The sequence below is a fragment of the Thamnophis sirtalis genome, unplaced genomic scaffold (genome assembly GCF_051295495.1).
Source record: "Thamnophis sirtalis isolate CommonGarterSnake01/CBP01778 unplaced genomic scaffold, rThaSir2_p1.2 scaffold_2, whole genome shotgun sequence".
Classification (NCBI taxonomy): Eukaryota; Metazoa; Chordata; class Lepidosauria; order Squamata; family Natricidae; genus Thamnophis; species Thamnophis sirtalis.
The window spans coordinates 144,866,960-144,889,956 of NW_028261382.1; the positions used below are offsets into that span (position 1 = coordinate 144,866,960).

A 22,997-nucleotide genomic window follows, 5' to 3' on the forward strand; every position below is an offset into this window, starting at 1 on the left:
AAGAGCCTGCTGGAGCCTGGAAGAGCTGGCTGAGGGGATTCGATCTACTGGGACCGCCATTGGTCACTGCGGGGGCAGCTACTGGAGGCCCGTCTTGGGGGGGGCGACCCCTTCGACTGCCTGATCCCTTCAACTGCTGGTGTGCTGCTGCAGGGTCAGGCTAGGGACAGGGTTAGGGCTAGGAGGGCTAGGACTAGTTAGGGTTAGGGTTAGGTTAGGGTTAGGGTTAGGAGTAGGGCTAGGGTTAGATCTGATTAGGGTTAGGGTCAGGGTTAGGGTTAAGCTTAGGGCTGGCTAGGTTTAGGGCTAGGGTGAGGGATGGGGGGTGGGGTTGCTAGCCTGATGGCCTACCGGTTTGCTGTCGCCGCTTGAGAGCATTGCAGCTCAGCTGAGAGTGGGGTTTCCCCCCCCCCTCCATCGTGATTGTATCATCGTGGGGTCAGTCCTTTGGCTTCTCCTGTTCCTGGGGATGGCTGTGTTTTTGATCCCGGCTAGTTGTCACCCATGGCCGGCTCTATGACTCTCGCTTTTATATCCGCCACCTACGGCCTGTTTGCCTTCCAGCTATCCCGCCCCTTGTCTTTATCCTCCGGATCAACATTGGGGAGTGAACTGAGACTTATGATTCTGTCGCTGGCCCTTCTGGGTCCCCCGTTTATGCCTCTGCCGATTACCCTACATCTCCATCCCGCCAGAGAGAGAGAGGGCAATGGACAAAGAGGACGTGGTTGGGGAGTGTGCCAACCCTCCAGCTACTGTTTTTCTCAGCCTTTTGGACCCTGTGCACCTTGTGGGAGAAGATCGGGACATAAACTTCCTCTTCCATATCAGGACAATTCTGAGCAAATCCCATTTGGCACTACTGTGCAGTTTTTAAATTTTTAATCTGTATGGAGAGTGTTGTGGTATGATTGTGGTTGATTGAATGTACCCACTTTTATTAACTATATTGTTGTTATTTTGTTTTAAATTGTCTGTGGGGATTGTCTGATAGTATGGTTGTGTGTGTTTGAGAAGGCTGGGACCATAGCTGGTACCTCCTGCACTGAGTGCTTTGCAGAAGTGTCAGGGGGGCCTAGGCCTAATCCCATCCTTAGGATGTCTAATTCGAAGGGCCTGCCGGGGAACGCGGTGGCCATGGGGGAGGGTGGAGGGACCATGGACATGGGAGTGGGCCGGAACATTACGGTCATAACAGGGAGGGGCAGATATGGCGGGGATGTTAGGGCTAGCCATTACCGGGGAAGGAGGGTTCGCTACGTCACAGAGATCCCTTTTTCCGGCACTATTAGTTCCACTCCAAGGCCAGATGGCATGAGTAGTCAGGGCCCTGGTCTCAGGCTGCTGTTGCTAAATGCCAGGTCTGTGGTTCACAAGGCTCCCCTCGTCCGGGACCTAATTTTAGACGAGAGGGCAGACCTGGCATGTATTACTGAAACCTGGCTGGGCCCAGAGGGAGGAGTCCCCCTCACTGAGATGTGCCCAGAGGGTTTTCAGGTGCTTCATCAGCCGCGACCCCAGAGAAGGGGTTGGGGAGCAGCCATTGTTATCCGAGGGTCTCTAGTTCCTTGTGGGATCCCTGCTCCGGACCTTGTTGGGTATGAGTCCTTACTGGTGAAGTTGGACCTTGAGGGTCAAGTGGGCTTGTTGTTAACGTACCTGCCTCCCAACAGTGTGGCAACAGCTCTCCCCTCACTCCTCGAGTCAGTAGCCAAGCTGGCAGTTGAGTTCCCCAGGCTTATGGTGCTGGGGGATTTCAATTTGCCTTCACTCGGCGAGCACTCTGATGGAGCGCAGGAGTTCATGGCTTCCATGACAGCCATGGGCTTCACCCAAGTAATCCGGAGCCCGACTCACTCAGCGGGTCACACGCTCGACCTCGTATTTCTCTCGAAGCAGTGGAGTTGTGATCTTGGTTTGAGGGGTATTGAGATCTTGCCCCTGTCATGGTCGGACCACTTCCTACTGAGGCTTGACTTTCGGAGGCCAATCCCCCACTGTAAGGAGGAGGAACCGATTAGGTGGTTCCACCCCAGGCGCCTTATGGACCCTCCGGGCTTTCAGACGGCGCTTGGTGTTATACCTGATACTCTCGTCCACAGTCCAGTGGAGGCCTTGGTCGCTGGCTGCCTATTGGACTCCGGACGCGCTTCAAGGTGCTAGTCGTTACTTTTAAAGCCCTACATGGTATCGGACCTGGGTACTTGAGAGACCGCCTCCTGCCAATTACCTCCCTATGACCAATTAGATCCCACAGATTAGGCCTCCTCAGGATTCCATCAGCTAGCCAATGTCGACTGTCGACCACCCGGAGGAGGGCCTTCTCTGTGGCTGCTCCGGCCCTCTGGAATGAGCTCCCCATGGAGATTCGGACCCTCACCACCCTTCAGGCTTTCCGCAAAGCCATCAAGACCTGGCTGTTCCGGCAGGCCTGGGGCTGATGAGTTCCCAGCCCCACTCGAATTGTTGTGGCTGTTGAGGAGTTTTTTTAACCTGTTTTCTGTATTTTGTTTTTTTGTCTTGTCTGTTTTCTTTGTATTGTCCCCATTCCCTATTGGTTTGTTAGCCGCCCTGAGTCCCTTTGGGAATAGGGCGGCATACAAGTTTAATAAACTGAACTGAACTGAATTTTGTGACATAACGCTAATATGATTTGCACCACTTCCATCTCCTCAAATGCACATTGTCATTTTGTTTTCTCTCTCATTGAAAAGAATCTCCATGACAGTTCTTCTCCAGTTAACAATCATTACTTAGAATTAGATTCATTCAGATGTCATTGTTAGGGACTTTCATCTTATATTGCTTTGGAATAAAGAAAGATACTAGTTTTAACAGAGAGGAGATAGCTTGCTTACAGAAATAATTGAGTTGGATTCAGTTTGTGGTACCATGTTAACTATTTGCTTACAATGTTTCTGGAATCCAAAAGCCAAGAAGCTTTATAAACTACATTAATTGCAAACAGTTCTCTGTTGTGATTGAAACCCAGTTGAAGGGTTGATAGACTTTTCCTATGTTTCTTTTCTTTTAAAAATTGAAGATCTGTATGCCATTTGTCCATTAAACGTTCAGTACCTTCAGTACCTTATAGCTTAACTACCATACTGTTTTGCAACTTAAGCTGTATTGATCAATTATTACTTGTTTAAAAAAAATAAGTTTTTAAAGATTTCATGGAGAATTATCAGTTGCCATTATTGTAATAAGTGGTCGGCAGTTAGGGCTATGAATGCTGGTAAGATGTATCTATTCTTGTGGAGAAAAATGGCCCCATACCAGTCTAAAGGAATATGAACAATCTCTTCAAGAATTTCCAGCTTAAATTTTTCAAATTCTAAGCTTCACTGGATAATTCTGAATCAGTGCAATGTAGCTGAAAATATTAGCTTTTCTGTTAGCTTATTGAAAAGACTAAGAAATGGATACAATATGCACCTTGTGCTATCATTATCTCTATAGCTTAATCACCAAGACCATTATAAGGCTAATATGGTTCTGTTAGCAGGGAAAATAGTGTTTAGATAGTGGAATTGAATCATCTTGGAGCTTCTTGGAGCATTTCTCCATTCTGAATGTCAATCAATGGTTTGACCAGATTGTAAACGGGATACATCATTTTCCTGAGTTTTATAACAATGAATTTCATCCATATTTAAGAAGTAAGGGTGCCACCTTCCCTTCTCATTCAGCCACTGACCCAATCTGGCTTGTCATAAGGTATCTGTAATATTGAAAAACAGCACAGTGTTTCAATCATAAACTCTTCAGTGGAAAGTGACCCTCTAAAAGAATTTGGTGTTGCTATAATTACTCATAATTTTGATACATATTCAATGTAAAATAGATTTATCAACCTGTAAGATTCTGGGGAAAAACCATTGTCTGCGGAATTCAAGAAAGATGTTCTTACCTTTCTCATGTATCCACATTATCAAAGTTACCTAAGTGTTGTGGCCCAGCAGGAGCCGTTGGAGCTGCCACCAGACTCTGACAGCGAGGGGCCTTATGAGTCAGCTCTGGAGGATGTGGAGGACCCTGGACAGGGCTCCGACTCCGAGCAGGGCGCAGAGAAGCTGGTTGGCCACCAGGAGCCACCTGAGCCTTGGAGCAGTGGGGAGGAGACAAGGGAGTGTGATCCTGACGTCATGCAGTGGAGACAAGGGAGTTGGTCCCAGATGCCCGGCAATGGAGGGCTAATAGGCGTAAAGAACAGTTACGCAGTTACAGGAGATAATTGAACTCAGCTGATGGTAATTAGGCTCCTCTCAAGACTATAAAAGGAATGACTTTCCACACGCTTGTCGCAGGAATCAACGTATTTACTAGAGCTGGAGAAGCTATCGTGGCTAGCTTGGCAGGCTGGATTGCTGCCAAGGTTAGTCCTTGCTGGATTGCTGCCAAGGTCTAGTCTGTGTGTTAATAAATCCTTGAAGTATCTTTGTCTCGCCGTGCTTTGGTGTAGGAAGAGGGGGGTCAGAACATCTAAGTATGCTTACTAAATTTATATGTTGCCCGTCTCACTGTCCAAAGTTCAATTACAGGATCGTTTTTTCACAAGGCTCTGAAGGATTTATGATTGAACCAATATCCTGATATGGAAGAAATATTCAATGTAATATATTTTACCAGAGGTAGCAAGTTATTTCTGGTGATCTGATATATATGAGGGGTTATTCCTTTCTGAAATTGTATTTTTAAGGTAATAATTTAGCATGGAAGTTTTTTATAGCAATTAAATGTTACATTAATTAATTAGATCTCTGTGGCTCAAATGTAATTTATTTGGTGGTAAAGAAGGAAAAAGAAACCTAAAACATACTACTAGTTTGCCAATAAAGTACACTTTGAAAGTTAAAACACAATGTTATATTTTTGTTCCAGACAGTGACACTATGTGGATGAAATAAAAAATGCACACAGGCAATAAGTTTGTTACAAAAAATGTTTCTAAATGAGTTGCTTTTAAAAAAATAATATTTTAAATTATACATTTGTAATTGTTTAAACATGCATTCTGAGTGCATACCACAATGCTGTGTGGACCTTATATCTTGTATAAGTGCACTTATGAAATAACTGGCACAAATGTGTCAGAAATTATGGTTAGCAAGGACTGTTGCATATAGTATGGATGTAACTGATGTTGTTAATCCAGTCTACATCTATATCTTAATATAAAGCATTATGTGAAACTGTAATTTGGCCAAAGTCATAATGTATGACTCTGGTGGTAGAGATCTATAACTATGAGTCCATCTGGACAGAGCATATTATGGAGGATATGACTTGGATTGTAAGAGCATGAATCGATAAATGAAATTAAGGGCAAAAATAGATTTATGTGTGTGAGAAAATAAAGAGAAAAGAGGTGATAATGGTCAAAAAGTACAGTCCAAGTGTGGAGAAATGGTTACCGTATTTTCACGACCAAAAGCCGCACCGGATTATAAGCCGCAGTATCAATTAACGTTAATTTTTCAAACTTTTTCCACATATAAAGCGCACCGGGTTATAAGCCGCACGTTTCCCGACGCTTCTGGACATCTGTTGCAGTCGCGAGGAGCGGCGCGAGGGTTCTTGGCGCTCCAGGGGGCCCCGGGGGCGGCTGGGAGAGGCACACGGCCCGGCCCCCCCTCCCTGGACGCCGCAGCAGCAGCCCCAAGCGCACCGATCTCCGCGTTTTTCGCATCGGGGCATGCTCTTGCAGCACACCCCGATGCGAAAAACACCGAGATCGGTGAGCCCGGGGCCGCCGCTGCGACATCCAGGGAGGAGAAACCAAACCGCGCGCCTCTCCCAACTGCCCCCGGGGCCCCCCGGAGCGCCAAGAACCCCCGCGCCGCTCCTCGCGACTGCAACAGATGTCCAGAAGCGGCTCCTGGGGCCAATGGGGACCGGACCTCCAGCTCGACAGCCCCTGTCGCCCCTGGACGTCCACCGCAGTTGTGAGGAGCCGAGGAGAGTGCGGAGAAGAGCGCGCGGCGGCCCCCGGCGCTCCGGGAAGCGGGAGAGGCGCGCGGCCCGGTCTCTCCTCCCTGGACGCCGCAGCAGCAGCCCCAAGCGCACCGATCCCCGTGCCCCTCGCATCGGGGCATGCTCTTGCAGCACACCCCGATGCGAAAAACACAGGGATCGGCGCGCCCGGGGCCGCCGCCGCGACGCCCAGGGAGGAGAAACCAAACCGCGCGCCTCTCCCGCCTCCCGGAGCGCCAAGAACCGCCGCGCGCTCCCCCCCACACTCTCCTCGGCTCCCCACAACCGCAACAGACGTCCAGAAGCGACAGGGGCCACCGAGCCGGAAATCCAATCCCCACCAGCCCCAAAAGCCGCCTCTGGACATCTATTGCAGTCGCGAGGAGCAAAGCAGCTGGGAGATCTTTTTCCACATATAAAGCGCACCGGGTTATAAGCCGCACTGCCGATTTTGGATCAAAATTTAGGATTTTTAGTGCGGCTTATGGTCGTGAAAATACGGTACATCAGAAAATATGAATATATATCTGTACGCAATTGTGCATGTGCATAAAATTTGGAATCGTTATTTTGACGATACAGTAGTAGCCTACTGCAGTCTGATAAATGTAAATTAAAGAAACAATAGTGAATTCTGCAAAAACTGAAACTTCTGGTTAAGTGACACAAATGGAGGAATAAAATGGGAACAAGATAAGAGAGTTGTGAAAAAATAAGTTATTTCAGAGACTCATGAGCGAATTAAAATAATGACTGGAAGCATTTGCTTAGAAAAAAACTTTTTTGAATATGTGGTGTAAGCATAAGTATTCATTTATATATTGCAATAAAATGAACATATATCTGTTTTGTTACATGACTAATTTGTTTATTATGAAAAACATGAGAGAATTAGTGAAAGATATGTAGAGTGAGTGTGAAATTAGATTATTTTCTTGATAATGTCAAGAGGGGATCTATGGAAAAAATTGCATATGGAATAAAAGCAATAAAGTCAAAAGACCAAAAAGACGGTAAAAGGACTTCAGAAAAGAAAGTATGAACTTAGTATAAAAAAAGAATCTCCCAAAAGTGAAAAGAAAAATATTACAGTGAGCTGCATAAGCATATGAAGGTATTGTAATGGGAAATAGGAAAAAAAAGCCTTGATAGAATGATGATGAAGAAGTAGCTATGGATGAGGAAAACAGAAAATAAGAAAGATTGCTGCAAAAAATGAGAGAAGTGTATAATATAGACAAAGTTGTAAAAATGTAGCTACAGTGAGCAAAGAATAGTTAAAATTAAGAAAAGGAAGAAAATGCAGAATGATTTAGATGGAAATAATTGTTTTGAAAATAATGAAGAGAGCTGGAAAAAAAGATTCCATAAGTGCAAAATGGAATTTAAAATGATGAAATAATTTGGAACATGTCCTAGATTACTCCTAAGCCACTACAACAATTTTTTCTTTTGGAATTCAAATGCACACTGGAGTTTCATGGAGAAAAAAGAACACAACTGGGATACATAAGCTTTATTGCTGCCATAAGTAATTATGTAGCAACAAAGATCTACAGACTTTTAAAGAATGAAATTTCAATCCTTAGCCATTTCACCCCTGTTTTAAGGATACTGTAAGGCATTTTGGCTATGCTTTTGTCTATACTCTGTTTACATAAACAACTTATTTGTCCTCAAGTTTATTGTTGCACACTTTGACAACACTGATTTTCAGAGGAAGAACATGAAGTGAGGAAATGCTTGAAGAAGTATTTTAGATAACTTCAAGGGAATGAATGTGATATGTAGAAGAGAGGAACTGAAACAAATACTCTAAATCAGGGGTGTTAAACTCAATTTCATTGAGGGCCTTATCAGGGTTGTGTTTGACCTTGGGGGGCCAGGGTGAGGATGATTAGGGTGGGCATGGCCAGCTCAACATCACTCGTGTTGGGGGCACCTGTGGTGCTCTGAGCAAAAATGGGCTGCCTGCAGTCCTCCTGAGCTCCATTTTCACTGGCAGAGGCACAGCTGGCCGGTCCTTCGCTGTTTCCAGGGTGGCTCCACAGGCCTGATCAAAGCACTCCACGGGCTGGATCTGGCCCCTACGCCTTGACACCCTTGTTCCAAATGTTAGTTTCCAAGAAAAATGAAATGAAGGTATAAATGTCTAAAAAGTTTTAAAATGATATGGCTGGAGAAACATTAAAAGATGTATGTGGTTTGCTTAGGGAGTGGCAGTGTGATTTATCGACATAGCTGAAGACTGCATGTGTGCCTAATGATTGGAAAAAGGATACTTTTGCTTCCCAATACAGAGGGAAATAAATTTTAAAGGGGGGGAGTCTACTTGTGTAGACTGTGCCTGGAGAGATGTTTGTTGTAATTTTGAGATAAATTATACAGCAGGTATAAATGAAATTTGAGAGATCGAACTAGCATAGAAAATCTGATGTCCATCCTATTAAATACATTTTTGACAAGTATAGTATATATCTATGTATCCTTATTATGAATCAATTTTAAACTCAGATCTGTTAATACCATTTTAACATTTTTAAAGTCATGAATCCATTGATAGGGCTTTGTTGGAGATACTAGTGCTTTGGAACTTCCATGGAATTTTCATGTTTGAAATGGCGTAGAAAATATTCTTTAACTTTTCATAGAAATAGATACAGGTTTTAATTCTGTTATGGATTCTGTCCATTTAGCATTTAGCATTTTATTAAGATTTATAGGCCGCCCTTTTCCCTGAGGGGACTCAGGGCGGCTTACAATCACAGGGGAGGGGGTGCAGTATCAAAAGACAAAACAAAATGTGAACAAAAGAAAAATAATAAAACACAACTTTCATTCAACAGTCAACATTCGGGCGGGTAAATTGGGAACCTATCCCCAGGCCTGTTGGGAGAGCCAGGTCTTGAGGGCTGCGCGGAAGGTCTGGATGGTGGTGAGGGTACGGATCTCGACGGGGAGATCGTTCCACAGGGTCGGAGCTGCAACAGAAAAGGCTCTCCTCCGTGTAGTCGCCAGTCGACATTGACTGGCGGATGGGATTCGGAGGAGGCCCAGTCTGTGCGATCTAATCGGTCGAAGGGAGGTAATCGGCAGAAGGCGGTCTCTCAATTACCCAGATCCACTACCATGGAGTGCTTTAAAGGTGGTCATCAGTACCCTGAAGCGCACCCGGAGACCGACAGGTAGCCAGTGCAGCTCGCGGAGGATAGGTGTAACGTGGGCGAACCGCGGTGCGCCCACTATCACTCGCGCGGCTGCATTCTGGACTAACTGCAGTCGCCGGATGCACTTCAAGGGCAACCCCATGTAGAGCCCATTGCAGTATTCCAGCCTAGAGATCACAAGGGCTTGAGTGACTGTTGCGAGAGCCTCCCGGTTTAGGTAGGGCCGCAACTGGTGGACCAGGCGAACCTGGGCAAATGCCCCCCTGGTCACAGCTGACAACTGGTGGTCAAAAGTCAGCTGTGGATCCAGGAGGACTCCTAAGTTGCGGACCCTATCTGAGGGGTATAAAATTTGACCCCCCAGCCTAAGTGTTGGAACATTAGCCAAATTGTTGGGAGGGAAACACAACAGCCACTCGGTCTTGTCCGGGTTGAGTACCAGTTTGTTAGCGCTCATCCAGTTCTTAACGGCCTCAAGACCCTGGTTCATCACGTCCACCGCTTCATTGAGTTGGCACGGGGCGGACAGATACAGTTGCGTATCGTCCGCATATTGGTGGTATTTTATCCCGTGCCTCCGAATGATCTCGCCCAGCGGTTTCATGTATATGTTAAATAGTAGGGGGGATAAGACCGAACCCTGCGGCACCCCACATGTTAGGGGCCTCAGGGATGATCTCTGCCCCCCGACCAACACCGACTGCGACCTGTCCGAGAGGTAGGAGGAGAACCACTGCAAAACAGTGCCTCCCACTCCCACCTCCCGCAGTCGTCGCAGAAGGATACCATGGTCGATGGTATCGAAAGCCGCTGAGAGGTCAAGGAGAACCAGGATGGACGCATAGCCTCCATCTCTGGCCCTCCAGAGATCATCGGTCAATGCGACCAAAGCGGTTTCTGTGCTGTAACCAGGTCTGAAGCCGGACTGGAAGGGGTCAAGATAACTAGCTTCCTCCAAGGCCCATTGAAGCTGGAAGGCCACCACCTTCTCCACAACCTTCCCGATAAAGGGGAGGTTGGAGACAGGACGAAAGTTGTTTAAAATGGCTGGATCCAAGGATGGTTTCTTCAGGAGGGGTCTCACCACCGCCGTTTTGAGTACGGCGGGGAAGTGCCCCTCCCGAAGGGAGGCGGTCACGACCGCCTGGATCCAGCCATGTGTCACCTCCCTGCTGTTGGCAACCAGCCAGGAGGGACACGGGTCCAGAATGCAGGTGGAGGCACTTACAGCTCGAATGGCCTTGTCCACATCCCCAGAGGCAACATCCTGGAACTCAACCCAGAGATGATTTGCCAAGTAGTCCTCCTGTGTCTCGGCTGGGTCTACTGCGGTGGAGTCCAAGTCCGACCGAAACCGAGCTACTTTGTCCGCCAAGAACTGAGCATAGTCCTCAGCCTTACCCTGCAAGGGGTCTCCCGCATCCCTCCTATTAAGGAGGGAGCGGGTTATCCTAAACAGGGCGGCTGGGCGTGACTCGGCGGACGCTACCAAGGCAGAGATGTGTGATCTTTTGGCAGCTCTTAATGCCCGAACGTAGTCCTTGGTGCAGGTAGTCAGAAGTGCTCGGTTCGCCTCGGACTTATCGGACCTCCACAGGTACTCTAGGCATCTCCTCCGGCGTTTCTTCTCCCGGAGCTCCTCGGTGAACCAAGGAGGTCTCCGGGATCCACTGACCCGGAGGGACCGTAGTGGCGCAATCCGATCAAGAGACTCCGACGCCGCCGAATGCCAGGCGGCAACCAGAGTCTCCGCCGAACTGTGGGCGAAGTCCAGTGAGTGAACATTTTTTTAAAATGTTTGCAGGTACGGTAGGCACTTTTTCACACTTCAGGATGGGTTAAGGATACTAGCTTTATTTTTTAATTTGTTTAAATAATTTTATTAAATAGATGAAAACTAAAAAAGAAACAATACAAAGATATGCATAAAAAGAAAAAGTGTGGGGGAGGGGAAGAGAAATAAGAAAAAATCCCATGACCCCCCCCAAAAGATAATAAGAAAAAGAAACTTCTCTCTTCATCCTCAGCAAGAATATTGAACATTAACAATTTTATAATTGTCTTAAATTACAATAAGTATCATCTTATTTCAAACTTCTCTTTACTGATCAACCAAGGTCCAATAAAAATCAACAAAAATACCTAATAACATAAAATATAATCTCTTTCCATTTAATCTAAATTTCCCTCACCCCTCTCTTAGCAATTAAAAATTGCAAAACATAATAAAATTGGAAGTTGCTAAACATTACCAGAAACAATAGACCCTTATTTAGATATCAAAACTGATAATGTAAATATTATAAATTCATTAAACCATTTTCAAAAGAGAAACTATCCAATCCAGATAAATATTAAACATCAAAGATAATTTTAAGTACAGTCAAATAAACCAGTTTTGGGGTTATTTTCCTTCTTCCCAGCAATGTTGCATAAATAAAATTCCAACTCTTATTTTTTTCTAATCACTTTGTCCTGTCTCACGAAGTTCTTGTCATCTTTATCCTAGTCCACTGGTAATTTCCATGAAGATTTACTCCAGTAAATCTCTTACATTTCAATTTAAAAGGATACATTATTTGGGTACTTTATTTGTATGCTTTTTTAAAAATGATCATCTAATTAGATGATCCAGCATTTCTATTTCTTACTTGTTAGTTATAATTTTTAAGCCCATCTTAAAGTCCATTTCAGTTGTCTTCAAAGGAATTTGTTCATCTTCCGTAACAACTTTTAGCTGTAGTAAAGAATTAAAAAGCTCAAGCACGTCACACATGCACAGATCTAAGTTTTCCTTTAAAATAGCCATCATGTGCTTTGGTAATCAATCTTCAAAGTTTTGTTTTGCATTGAAAAGTTAATAAAATAGATTTTTCTCACATGAGATAATCTTTCTAATTAGTTTCAAAGTCTTTCTCTAAAGCAGTAACCCAGCAATTTGTAGGCTCACCGTTCCACAGGTTTTCCATCTTAAAGAGGCAGTACAAAAAATAAACTTCAAAGTTATTAAAAAGATGAGGTTTGGTCAAACCTTGAATTCATGAGAAATTCCATATATGATTTAAAGTATGATTGAACCTGTTACCTTCAGCTGATTGCAAGAAGCTGTAAAAATGTCAATTTCTGCGATTTATTCACAAAGTCAGCTATAGGCGAGTACATATGGATTGTCTCTGGACTTGTCTTTGTTCTGGAGATAATTTCAGCAGATATCAGATATCTAACTGTCTTTTCTGCCATAATTCCCCTGTAATCTTTGTGGAGTGGGAAAAATGTATATGTTAGATTATCTTGCCTCATCTGATGTCTGAATTTTGGTCCTCTTTTACTGAAAATATTTATAATCTGCGCAATAAAACATCATCTGGAATGTGTTGAAGAAGAATTATCTTAAACTTTGATTCTTGGCTTATTTATACAGGGACAAAAGGAATGCCAGATTACTTTTAATGAATAAATGAAATGTGTTCAAAAAATAACTCCTTGGAGTTTCAGAAGCACTGACAATTATTGAAACTGACTGTCTGAAAAGATGTCAGGTAGCAATATTGATTCCTTGGTAAACTTTTATATTTCTTTTGAAATATGACCATGGAAACAAGCAGATAAATAAGATTTTGTTCAGAGTTAGCCAGAGAAATCCTTTTTTGGAAAGAATGAATGTAATACAAGGAAAGTTGTTCTGTTTGCAGTAGTGCAGAAAGGAGAAGAAAAGCGATAATTGAAGAAAAAATTTGATGATATGGTTCTCTTAGTAAATTGAGAACAATGACCCTTGAAGGACCATAAAGAAAGTGAAAGTCAAGCTAATTTATTATTGTTACATTATCTGTCCTAACTTTAAATTTGTCTTACTGAGTTGTTAAATCCTAGCCTGATACCAAATGCACCAAATGTTAATGACTATGTGAATAAATCCAACACTATCAACATTGCATTGTTTTTGTCTTCTGCCTTACCTATAATGCTCCACCCCAAATAGCTCATCTATAAATCTTCATAATATCAGCTTACTTGGAATATAGCATCTTTTATACAGGACACTGCTTCTCCCTTCCTTATAAAATAGGGGTGTCAAACTTGCAGCGTCATGTGACATATCAGGACTTGTTCCCCCTTCACTAAACCAGGCAGGGAGGGGGTCAGCATGTGACGCCGCGGGTGGTTCATGAAGCCAATGAGGAAAGAAGACTCGGACACGAATTTCCTTCGGGACGAAACCGACCCGGAACAGAGTCCGGAGGCTTCTTTTATTGAGCATACACAAGGAAGGGGTGGATTCACATAGCCAATGCGGACCAATCATGATTGTACAAGTTTATGGTATATGGTAACTCATTTACTCCCATGTAAACCTCTACAATACTCATAGTCAATAAACCTTTTATCATCATGCAAACATCCAATGCTTAATTAATGTTTGAGAGTTAAACAGTTGTAACCCCTGATTTAATCAACGCTTAGTTACAAGTCTGTGGTTGCTGATCTCCTTAGTGTTAAGGGTACTGATTTAATCAACGCTTGGAGTTGGACAGTTTGTTTTACTGATCTAATCATATGGCCAATTATTGCTTTTAGTTTACTGATTTAATCATATGGTTAATTATTGCTTCTGTTCTATACGTGTTACAGTATGGCAGATGCATACCTGCACGTATATCGCAACATCTCCTCCTTTTGTTTTAAATTTTGAGGAGTCGGAAGGGAGTATCGTTTTTCTCTGGGTCTTCATCAGAGAATGCTGTCAGTAGGGCTTTGTGTTGCGAATCAAAGATTGCTGTGTTAATGTTTTTGCCCTGTGTCATACTTTCTACTGTGGATTGAATGATGATTCGGATCACTGGGATTAAGCAGGGCAAAAGGAGAAACCCTAGGAGCGCCATGCCTGCCATGAAGGCGGCTTGTTTCCAATTGCGAAAAATTCCTCCCAGGAAGCCTGCATCATCCATTAATCCTGTCCACTTTTGCATGGGTACGTGAACCAATTTCCGCAAGTCCGCGGTGAGATCGGCCACTACCTTGCCAGTTTCATCAATTTGAAAACAGCAATTTGTAAGATTAAATTTCCCACATACCCCCTTCCTTTTGTTTTTTCTTCAAAACATGTGAGTGGAATGCACATGTGTTTGACAAAAGATTAAAATTGGTCAGATCAGGGAGATTTAATTCTCCTGATGAAAAAGCATTGAGAGAGACAATAGAGTATCTCTTCAGTGGCTCCCAGATAGCTTTCAACCATGAAGGTCTAGCAATGAGGGCACAAATTTCTGGAAAGAAATTTACAGTACCCAATTTTCCATGCCAATTAGTATCAGATATCACTTTATATGAGCTTTCAGACAGGTTTTTTTAAACAAGCAGAAATCCCAAAAATTATCCACAGCCATGCTTTCCCTTTAAGTTACAGGCTGCCCATTTTAAAAGGGATGGTTCTTCAACCTGCCCTGGCTTTTATTTTAGTGAGGCCAAATTGAGTTTAGCTAATGTGCAAAAACTGTGTGTGGAGGAGATAGTTTCAATCTAATTCTGAATAGGCTCTTCTCTCTCTCTCTCTCTCTCTCTCTCTCTCTCTCTCTCTCTCTCTCTCTGTGTGTGTGTGTGTGTGTGTGTGTGTGTGTGTGTGTGTGTGCGCGCGCGTGTGTAGCTGCTTCTACAATACAGAAAATACAGACATTTTGGACAAACTTTCCCTCCCACCAGACATAAATCCAAGGTATTCAGAATTGCTGTGCTAGCCCTTCTCAAAATACAATTCTTACATGAATACATTAAAACTGATTACAATATAAATGAGACAAAAAAGAAACCTTACAATGAATTTCTGTGAAGGAAGCAAAGAAAGAAAACTTTAGGATCAATTTTCACCCTTCCCTATAGTCTTTACAGCTGTCTTCTGGGGATAGTCCTTTGGTCTTTACTTCTCCATCTCAGGGTCCATTCTTTCATATCTGCTGGATGGCATTAGGCTTAGCTTGCTGATAAGAGTGGTCAGTCAGGTAGAGTCTGTCCCAGGCTTGGCTAAGTTTTTTTCTCCTCATGTCAGGTTTTATCAGAATGCAATCGCCAGCAGCCAATTCAAGAGTTAGCAGTCCTTTGTGTCTTAGGTGAAGAAAAAGAGAGGCCAAATATACAGTTCTTTACAGACATATCTTTAGTCCCATGTTGTGGAATCTCACCCATTCTGTCCAAATGTGGAAATCCAAACATTATTCCAGAAGGCAGACAATGTAAATGATGTAAATTTCATGGAACAGGACATTCCCACTGCTTCTATGATTGAAACACTTTTGCAGTAAGATGAGTAAATTTTCAAAAGAGACAACAACTTGTGTTGCAAACAAACAAACAAAGTATCATAGGGTAAAGCACCTTGACTCACAAGCTTTTTAAAATGCACTCAGGTGTAAAAGAGAAAGGGAAGAAAAATAGCTTTTTTGTTAAAAAAATGCAATTAAAAAAGAGGTACTTTGAGTCAACGCTCCAAAATATTAGATTCCATTCAGATTGAAGCAAATTCTCATCAAGTATGTTAAAACATTTACAAATGTAAGCAAAATATCTCAAAATCATTTCTGTTTATAGGTATAATTAAGCATTTTAAACCTAAAAAAGTTCCAGAAGGAAGAGAGAAAAACCAAAATTGCATTCAGAGCAGAAAAGGAAATGTAACTGCATAACTTTTATAGATGAAAAGATAACAGTGAAAGGTAAGGGTGAAGGAGCAAGTCACCCATTTACTGCAAATTTCTCAGAAGAGAAAGGAAAAAAAAATAGTTAAAATGAGCAGAAAACTTCAGCCCCCCTTCAATGACCCAAAAAGAATGAGGGGAAAAGGGGGGGGGATGCAGAGGCATTCACAGGTATCTACACACGCTCACTGAAAAAATGAGCAGACACACACTCTCCCCATTTCTCCTGCTTCCCTCCAAAGAATGACCCAGAGGGGGAAAAAGGGGGGGGGGTTCACGCAGGCAATCACAGGTCTTTGGATCTCTTCAGTTATCACTTTCGGGGACATATACATTCATACTGCAATCATGCTTGCTCATGCCAACCAATCATAACACACAAGCATACACACACATACCATTAAACAACCTTGCAACTTACTGTTTCTTTATATGAAAGGAATTAAAGTACATTCATACCAACTTTTACCATCGACATACATTTGCACTGCAATCAGACTGCTTGTGTAAATTAATTTCACACACAAAAATATCCCATTTCATTCATTCTTCCATGCAAAGCAATCATTACAATTATTTCAGGGAGCTGTACATAAGCCAATGAGCTCCATTTTCTATTATTAAGAGATCTCAACTTCCCTCCAGGTCTGAAAATGATTACACACACACATGCACACATACCATGAAACAACACTTTCAGGCCTGGGGGAGGTTCTGTCACTTTAAATCTTCAAATGTCTTTCCTTGGAGAACTTGTGGCTCATTCTCCAAGCAGTGGGGAAACTCAGAGAGCAGTTTAAATCCTAACTACTCTTCCCTCCCCCACAGCTTCAAGCCCAAGCTTATTTATTTATTTAGCTAGCTGATCAAACATATCACCATCAATTCAATTCAATATGTTATTAGATGCACACCTAAGAATTTTTTAACAGACATTACATCAAAGTAATCAAGTCCAATTACCTAGGTCTTCCCATTCAGTCAGGCTTTACCTCGTTACCTGCTAAATTTCTTACTTTTGCTCGAAGTTATGCCCATTGTATCTCCTTAAGCACTAGATTGTTAATATCTGTCTCTCCCTGGGATGTTCCGTTTCTATCTTGATCTCCAAGCAGCGCTGGCATAATTTTAAAGAGCAAGATATATAGATATTTTATTAACACATCATTTGCATCTGGGTGGGGCTTGAGCTCTACTTTTCTTTTAAAAGACAACTATTAACAGCTTTCTAACATATCCCTGTGGACTCCTTAATCACTTTGGGGAAGAAACTCAAGTAGAATTTCTCTTCAGTTCATCTGATGGTGGCCAGAAAATCAGCAAACTTGTTATAAAATCTAAATCAAAACTGTCTTTTAGAGGCCAGGTTTCGAGTAGGTTGGCCAGATAGATGTGCAGAGGATTTTTACTCAGGGTTGAAGGCAAACCTTTAGTAGGAATTTCCTTCATCTTACATGCACACACAAGGCAACACTCTCCTCCTTCCCCCAAAAGGAAAAAATCTTTACTCACCTGAAGAGTAAATCTTCCAGGCCTGAAAAACATGAAAACAAGGTTCCCTCCCCCACAGAAAAGGCATTGTTGGGGGATTAAGGGTAAGGGAGGGGCTTGGGGCTGGGTGGGTAGAAAGCTTGCAGGCAGAGTAAAAAAAAAAAGGTAAAATCATCAGTTACTAAACAGATAAACTGGTAACATTATGGGGATATCACAGATGCAAAGTGGGGTTTGGATTCACATGCTTCAGGAAGGAAATAAACAGGTAAAATCATTTAAACACACGATAGAAGCAAGGATGAAACTTTTCCTGTAAATGAACTTAAAACATTTCCTGGGTTGTTACTTTAAGGCAAAGGGAAGGAAGGAAGGAAAAAAAAACACTTCTCTGTACTCTTTTTTTGGGGGGGGGGAAACAAACTGAGCGAAGGCAATTTCTGCCAGTTTACTCTTTTCTTTCTTTGAACACTTTAAAATCCCTGTCTTTTGGATTGAAGACATCTTACACAAGAACAAGGAGAAAATAAGAAGGGAAAAAACAGAACTCTCAGGTTTTCACCTAAAGACCCCTTTTTCCAGGTAGATTGGTCAATGATTTTAGACATAAATCAATGTCAATTAAATGCTTTCAAGGGGAAAACGGGAAGCAACTTGCCCATCGCTTGAATAATTACACCAGAAAATTTAGAGATATCCCGAAGTTGCGTTCCTTCGAGAAGCCCGACCTCATACTCACGAAATGGGAGGGTGCTCCGTTCGCTGACGGCCGGCCCTGGGTGCGAGGCTTTTCCCGGCCGGGGGTGAGATGAGACGGGCAGCACAGATCATCACGTCGGGGTCACCAGATGCGATTTCTCCGCGGGTGGTTCATGAAGCCAATGAGGAAAGAAGACTCGGACACGAATTTCCTTCGGGACGAAACCGACCCGGAACAGAGTCCGGAGGCTTCTTTTATTGAGCATACACAAGGAAGGGGTGGATTCACATAGCCAATGCGGACCAATCATGATTGTACAAGTTTATGGTATATGGTAACTCATTTACTCCCATGTAAACCTCTACAATACTCATAGTCAATAAACCTTTTATCATCATGCAAACATCCAATGCTTAATTAATGTTTGAGAGTTAAACAGTTGTAACCCCTGATTTAATCAACGCTTAGTTACAAGTCTGTGGTTGCTGATCTCCTTAGTGTTAAGGGTACTGATTTAATCAACGCTTGGAGTTGGACAGTTTGTTTTACTGATCTAATCATATGGCCAATTATTGCTTTTAGTTTACTGATTTAATCATATGGTTAATTATTGCTTCTGTTCTATACGTGTTACAGTATGGCAGATGCATACCTGCACGTATATCGCAACAGACGCCAAAGATGTTCAGCATCTTGTTAATCACTACACTTATGAAATTTTACAATTAGGTCATAGAAGCAGTTGCTCTTTTAAAGGTTGTTCTGGTTGTTTTTTTTTCTGTATCTCTGATCTGTTTAACAATATCTCTTCTAGTCTGAACAATAGCTATTAATACCATCCTTTATACATTATTAATTTGTTTATCTCTGTCATCAGTGTTATTGGCATCAAATTCCAAAATTTAATAATATGCTGTGTGAAGTATTCCATTGGTTTGCGTTTTCCATTATTATTAGATGATTCTTAACTTCCAATATTTTGAGAATGGGGAAAATCATTGTCTGTATATCCCATTTTTCCATACAAACAATCCCCTGTAGCCACCTTTTATAAAACTGAAAAGGTGCAAATCTTTCCTTATAGCCTGAGTTTCCAGCTTCCTAATTTTTTCTTGTATTTTTCCCCAGCCCTACAATATCCTTGCTAGAGAATTATACCAAGTATTTCGAGGGTAGCTACATTCAAAAGTTTTGCAATATTCACTGTTTTATTTCTTTTTCTTAGTATTTAAAGTGGGGGCTTGAGTTCAGTCATTTAAGAAACCACAATTTGAATTCTTTGAAGTATATTAATAAGCAAATGCTTTTTGTTCAACTTTTGTAAATAATTATGACAGAATTAATTATAGTCACTGGAAACTAACTGCTCTATTTGTTATTTTTGTCCTCCAGGAGAGCTAGTTTTTATGCATGTCGCCTTGATAAGAACTTGTACGTGATTGGCGGGAGAAATGAAACTGGCTACTTGTCAAGTGTGGAATGCTATAATTTAGAGACAAATGAGTGGCGTTATGTATCTTCCCTACCACAGCCTTTGGCAGCACATGCAGGAGCTGTACATAATGGAAAAATCTATATTTCAGGTAAGCTGTTTCCTAGGTTCCATTTGATTGTTTTAAAATTTGGTTGAGTCAAAATTTTATTTTAAAAACTGTAACTAATAGAGGTATATTTGATTTATAGGTGGTGTCCATAATGGTGAATATGTTCCCTGGCTCTATTGCTATGACCCTATAATGGATGTCTGGGCTAGAAAACAAGATATGAACACAAAAAGAGCTATTCACACGCTGGCCGTAATGAATGACCGACTGTATGCAATTGGAGGAAACCATTTGAAAGGTCACTTTTTAAATAGCAAAATAATGTACTTTTCTGATTTTTGATCGAAAATTGTTTTTCTCTCTGTTACTTTAGTTAAAAACCTGCCACAGACTTTAGTATCATGCCTCAGCAACATTTTGAGGAAAGGAAAATTTATAACTCCCGATTAAATAAATGAGTAATGAATGCTTTAGATAATAAAAAAGAGAATTTTCATTACTCAGAATCATGGATGATCTGTCATCCCTATGAATTCATTGTAACAAACAGATTATTATTAACCCAAATTCCCTGCAATATTTGCCTCTATAAATTATTTGCCATCATAAGAAGTTATACAAGAGTTCCAAGGAGAAACTGTTCCTAGATTTCATGAAGAAACTGAATATTAAGCTGCAAAACATTTATCTGGGAACTTCTGAATTGGCATAAATACAATTGATCAAAATTTCTTTTTTATTTTTATTAGCATTTTATTAATGCTAAAAGCATGTATTACGTCTTTGTATTCATATTGCAAAAATATTCTGCTGCCATGTTGGACAAGTATTTATATCTAAAATAATTTTGTCTGCGGCACTGTGCCCAGAAAAAACAGAATTACTTCCAATCTTTTATATGCTCACCTTTTCTCCCAAATCTTGCTCCCATTAATTTAGGAAAGCACCATTATGGCCCCAGTAACTATCAATTCCTGAATTTTTTATTATTTAAAACAGAAGATATAACTTGCAACCTCAGAGTTCTATTTGCAAAATTCTTGATTATACTCTTTGGAACTGTTCCAGAAGTTCCCAGCAACTTGTCATTTAATGTGACAGAAGATAGAATTTATTGAAAAGACAAAGAATAGCAACAGTAATTAATTAAATTGGAGTTTAAATTAAAGCCAATCATGTTCTGCTTTTTTGGCTTGGCTTCTCTCACTGTTTAGAATACTCCTGAGATGTGTAGCTTTTGACAGAAAAAAACCCTATTATTAAGTGCATTTAAATGAAAGGGTCATTGAGTTTATTTTTTGTAAAGTCAATCCAAATGTTATTATGTTCTTAAAAAATTTCTTTTTTTTGGTTTCCTTTGGTTTTATTCACAGCTCTCTATTTCATTTAATGCACTACTAAATTTTGTTAAAAAGGATTACATTTATATTATTCTCATTTCGAAACATGAAATGTATGGGGAGGGTACAACTATCTAAAAGAAGATATTTTTTCAATCAGTGTGATGGGGTTTCACTGAAGAATTTAGGACGCACATACATACAATGCCTTCTGCTAACATATTTTCCTCATGTTAGTGTTCTGTACCAATGTTTTTATTGGTAGTCCTCAAGTTATAAGCATTCATTTAGTGGCTGTTCAAAGTTATAATGGCATTGAAAAATGTGATGACCAGTACTCGTCCTTATGATCATTGCAGCATCAATGTGGCCTGATCAAAGTTTGGGCATTTGAAATCCCATGTACAAGTAGTCTTCGACTTATGACCACAATTTAGCCCAACATTTCTGTTGCTAAGTGAGACATTTGTTAATTGACTTTTGCCCCATTGCATAACCTTTCTTGCCACAGTTGTTAAGTGAATCATTGCAGTTGATAGCTGGTAACATGGTTGTTAAGTGAATTTGGCTTTCCCATTGACTTTGCTTATCAGAAAGTTAACAAAAGTTTTAAAATATGATCACATGATACCAGGACACTGCAACCGTCATAAATATGAGTCAGTTGCTAGGCATCTGAATTTTGATCACATGACCGTGGGATACTGCAATGGTCATAACTGTAAAAAAGAGTCATAAATCACTTTTTTCAGTGACAATTTAAGTATTTAAGTATTTAATAAATTTATAAGCCGCCCGATCCTGAAGGACTCCGGGCGGCTTACAGAAATAAATCTCTAAAAGGATAAAAAAAATTAAAATATAGAGAAAAGAAAAACAGATTAAAAAAATCACTTCATGCACTCAATCTAGGGGGGGCTGGACCTCATTCATGAGGTCAACAGCCCCAGGCATGCCGGAATAGCCAGGTTTTGGTAGCCTTTAGGAAGGCCGAGAGAGTGGGAAGGGTCCAGATCTCTGGGGGTAGATCGTTCCAGAGGATCGGAGCAGCTACGGAGAAGGCCTTCCCCCGAGGAGCCGCCAGACGACATTGTCTGGTCGACGGCACCTGGAGAAGGCCCATCCTATGTGATCTTATCGGCTGTTGGGAAGTATGTGGCAGAAGACGGTCTCCCAGATATCTGGGTCCTAGGCCATGTAGGGCTTTAAAGGTAATAACCAGCACCTTGAAGCGTGTTCGGAGACCGATAGGAAGCCAGTGCAGCTCGCGGAGGATAGGTGTAACATGGGTGTATCTTGGTACACCCAATATCGCTCACGCGGCTGCATTCTGGACCAATTGTAGTCTCCGAACACTTTTCAGGGGCAGCCCCATGTAGAGCGCGTTACAGTAGTCAAGTCTTGAGGTGATGAGGGCGTGAGTAACCATTTGAAGTGCCTCCCGGTCCAGGTAGCTGCCGCAACTGATGCACCAGGCGAACTTGGGCAAAGGCCCCCCTGGGCAAAGCTGACAAATGATGTTCTAACGTCAGCTGCGGGTCCAGGAGGACACCCAAGTTGGGGACCCTCTCTGAGGGGTGTAAAGTTTCACCCCCCAGGCTTAGAGATGGAATGTCTGGACTGTCCTTGGGGGGCAACATCCATAGCCACTCGGTCTTGTCAGGATTGAGTGCAAGCTTGTTCACTCCCATCCAGACCCTGACACTGGCACATCACTTCCACCGCTACACTGAGTTGGCACGGGGCGGAGAGATACAACTGAGTATCATCCGCGTATTGATGGTATTTAAACCCATGCAGGCGAATGTAGATATTAAATAGGAGAGGGGACAAGAACGAGCCCTGCGGCACCCCATATTTAAGGGGCCTAGGGGTCGACCTCTGTCCTCCAACCAACACTGACTGCGACCTGCCGGAGAGATAAGAGGAGAACCACCATAAAACGGTGCCTCCCACTCCCACCTCTTCCAGCCGTCGCAGAAGGATATCATGGTTGATGGTATCGAAGGCCACTGAGAGGTCAAGGAGCACCAGGATAGAGGAATGTCCTCTATCCCTGGCCCGCCAGAGATCATCGGTCAGCGCGAGTA

General features: G+C 42.2%; 1 protein-coding gene across 1 annotated transcript in view; it reads left to right on the top strand.

Annotated features, from left to right (window-relative positions):
- The window catches only part of KLHL14 (kelch like family member 14), a 118,843-nt gene that overhangs the window by 86,443 nt on the left and 9,403 nt on the right, over window positions 1-22,997 (top strand). Inside the window, exons 5-6 of the mRNA XM_014057467.2 lie at window positions 19,416-19,606; window positions 19,707-19,865. Of these exons, the coding sequence (XP_013912942.2) occupies window positions 19,416-19,606; window positions 19,707-19,865 (350 nt within the window). The remainder of the gene's footprint in view (window positions 1-19,415; window positions 19,607-19,706; window positions 19,866-22,997) is intronic.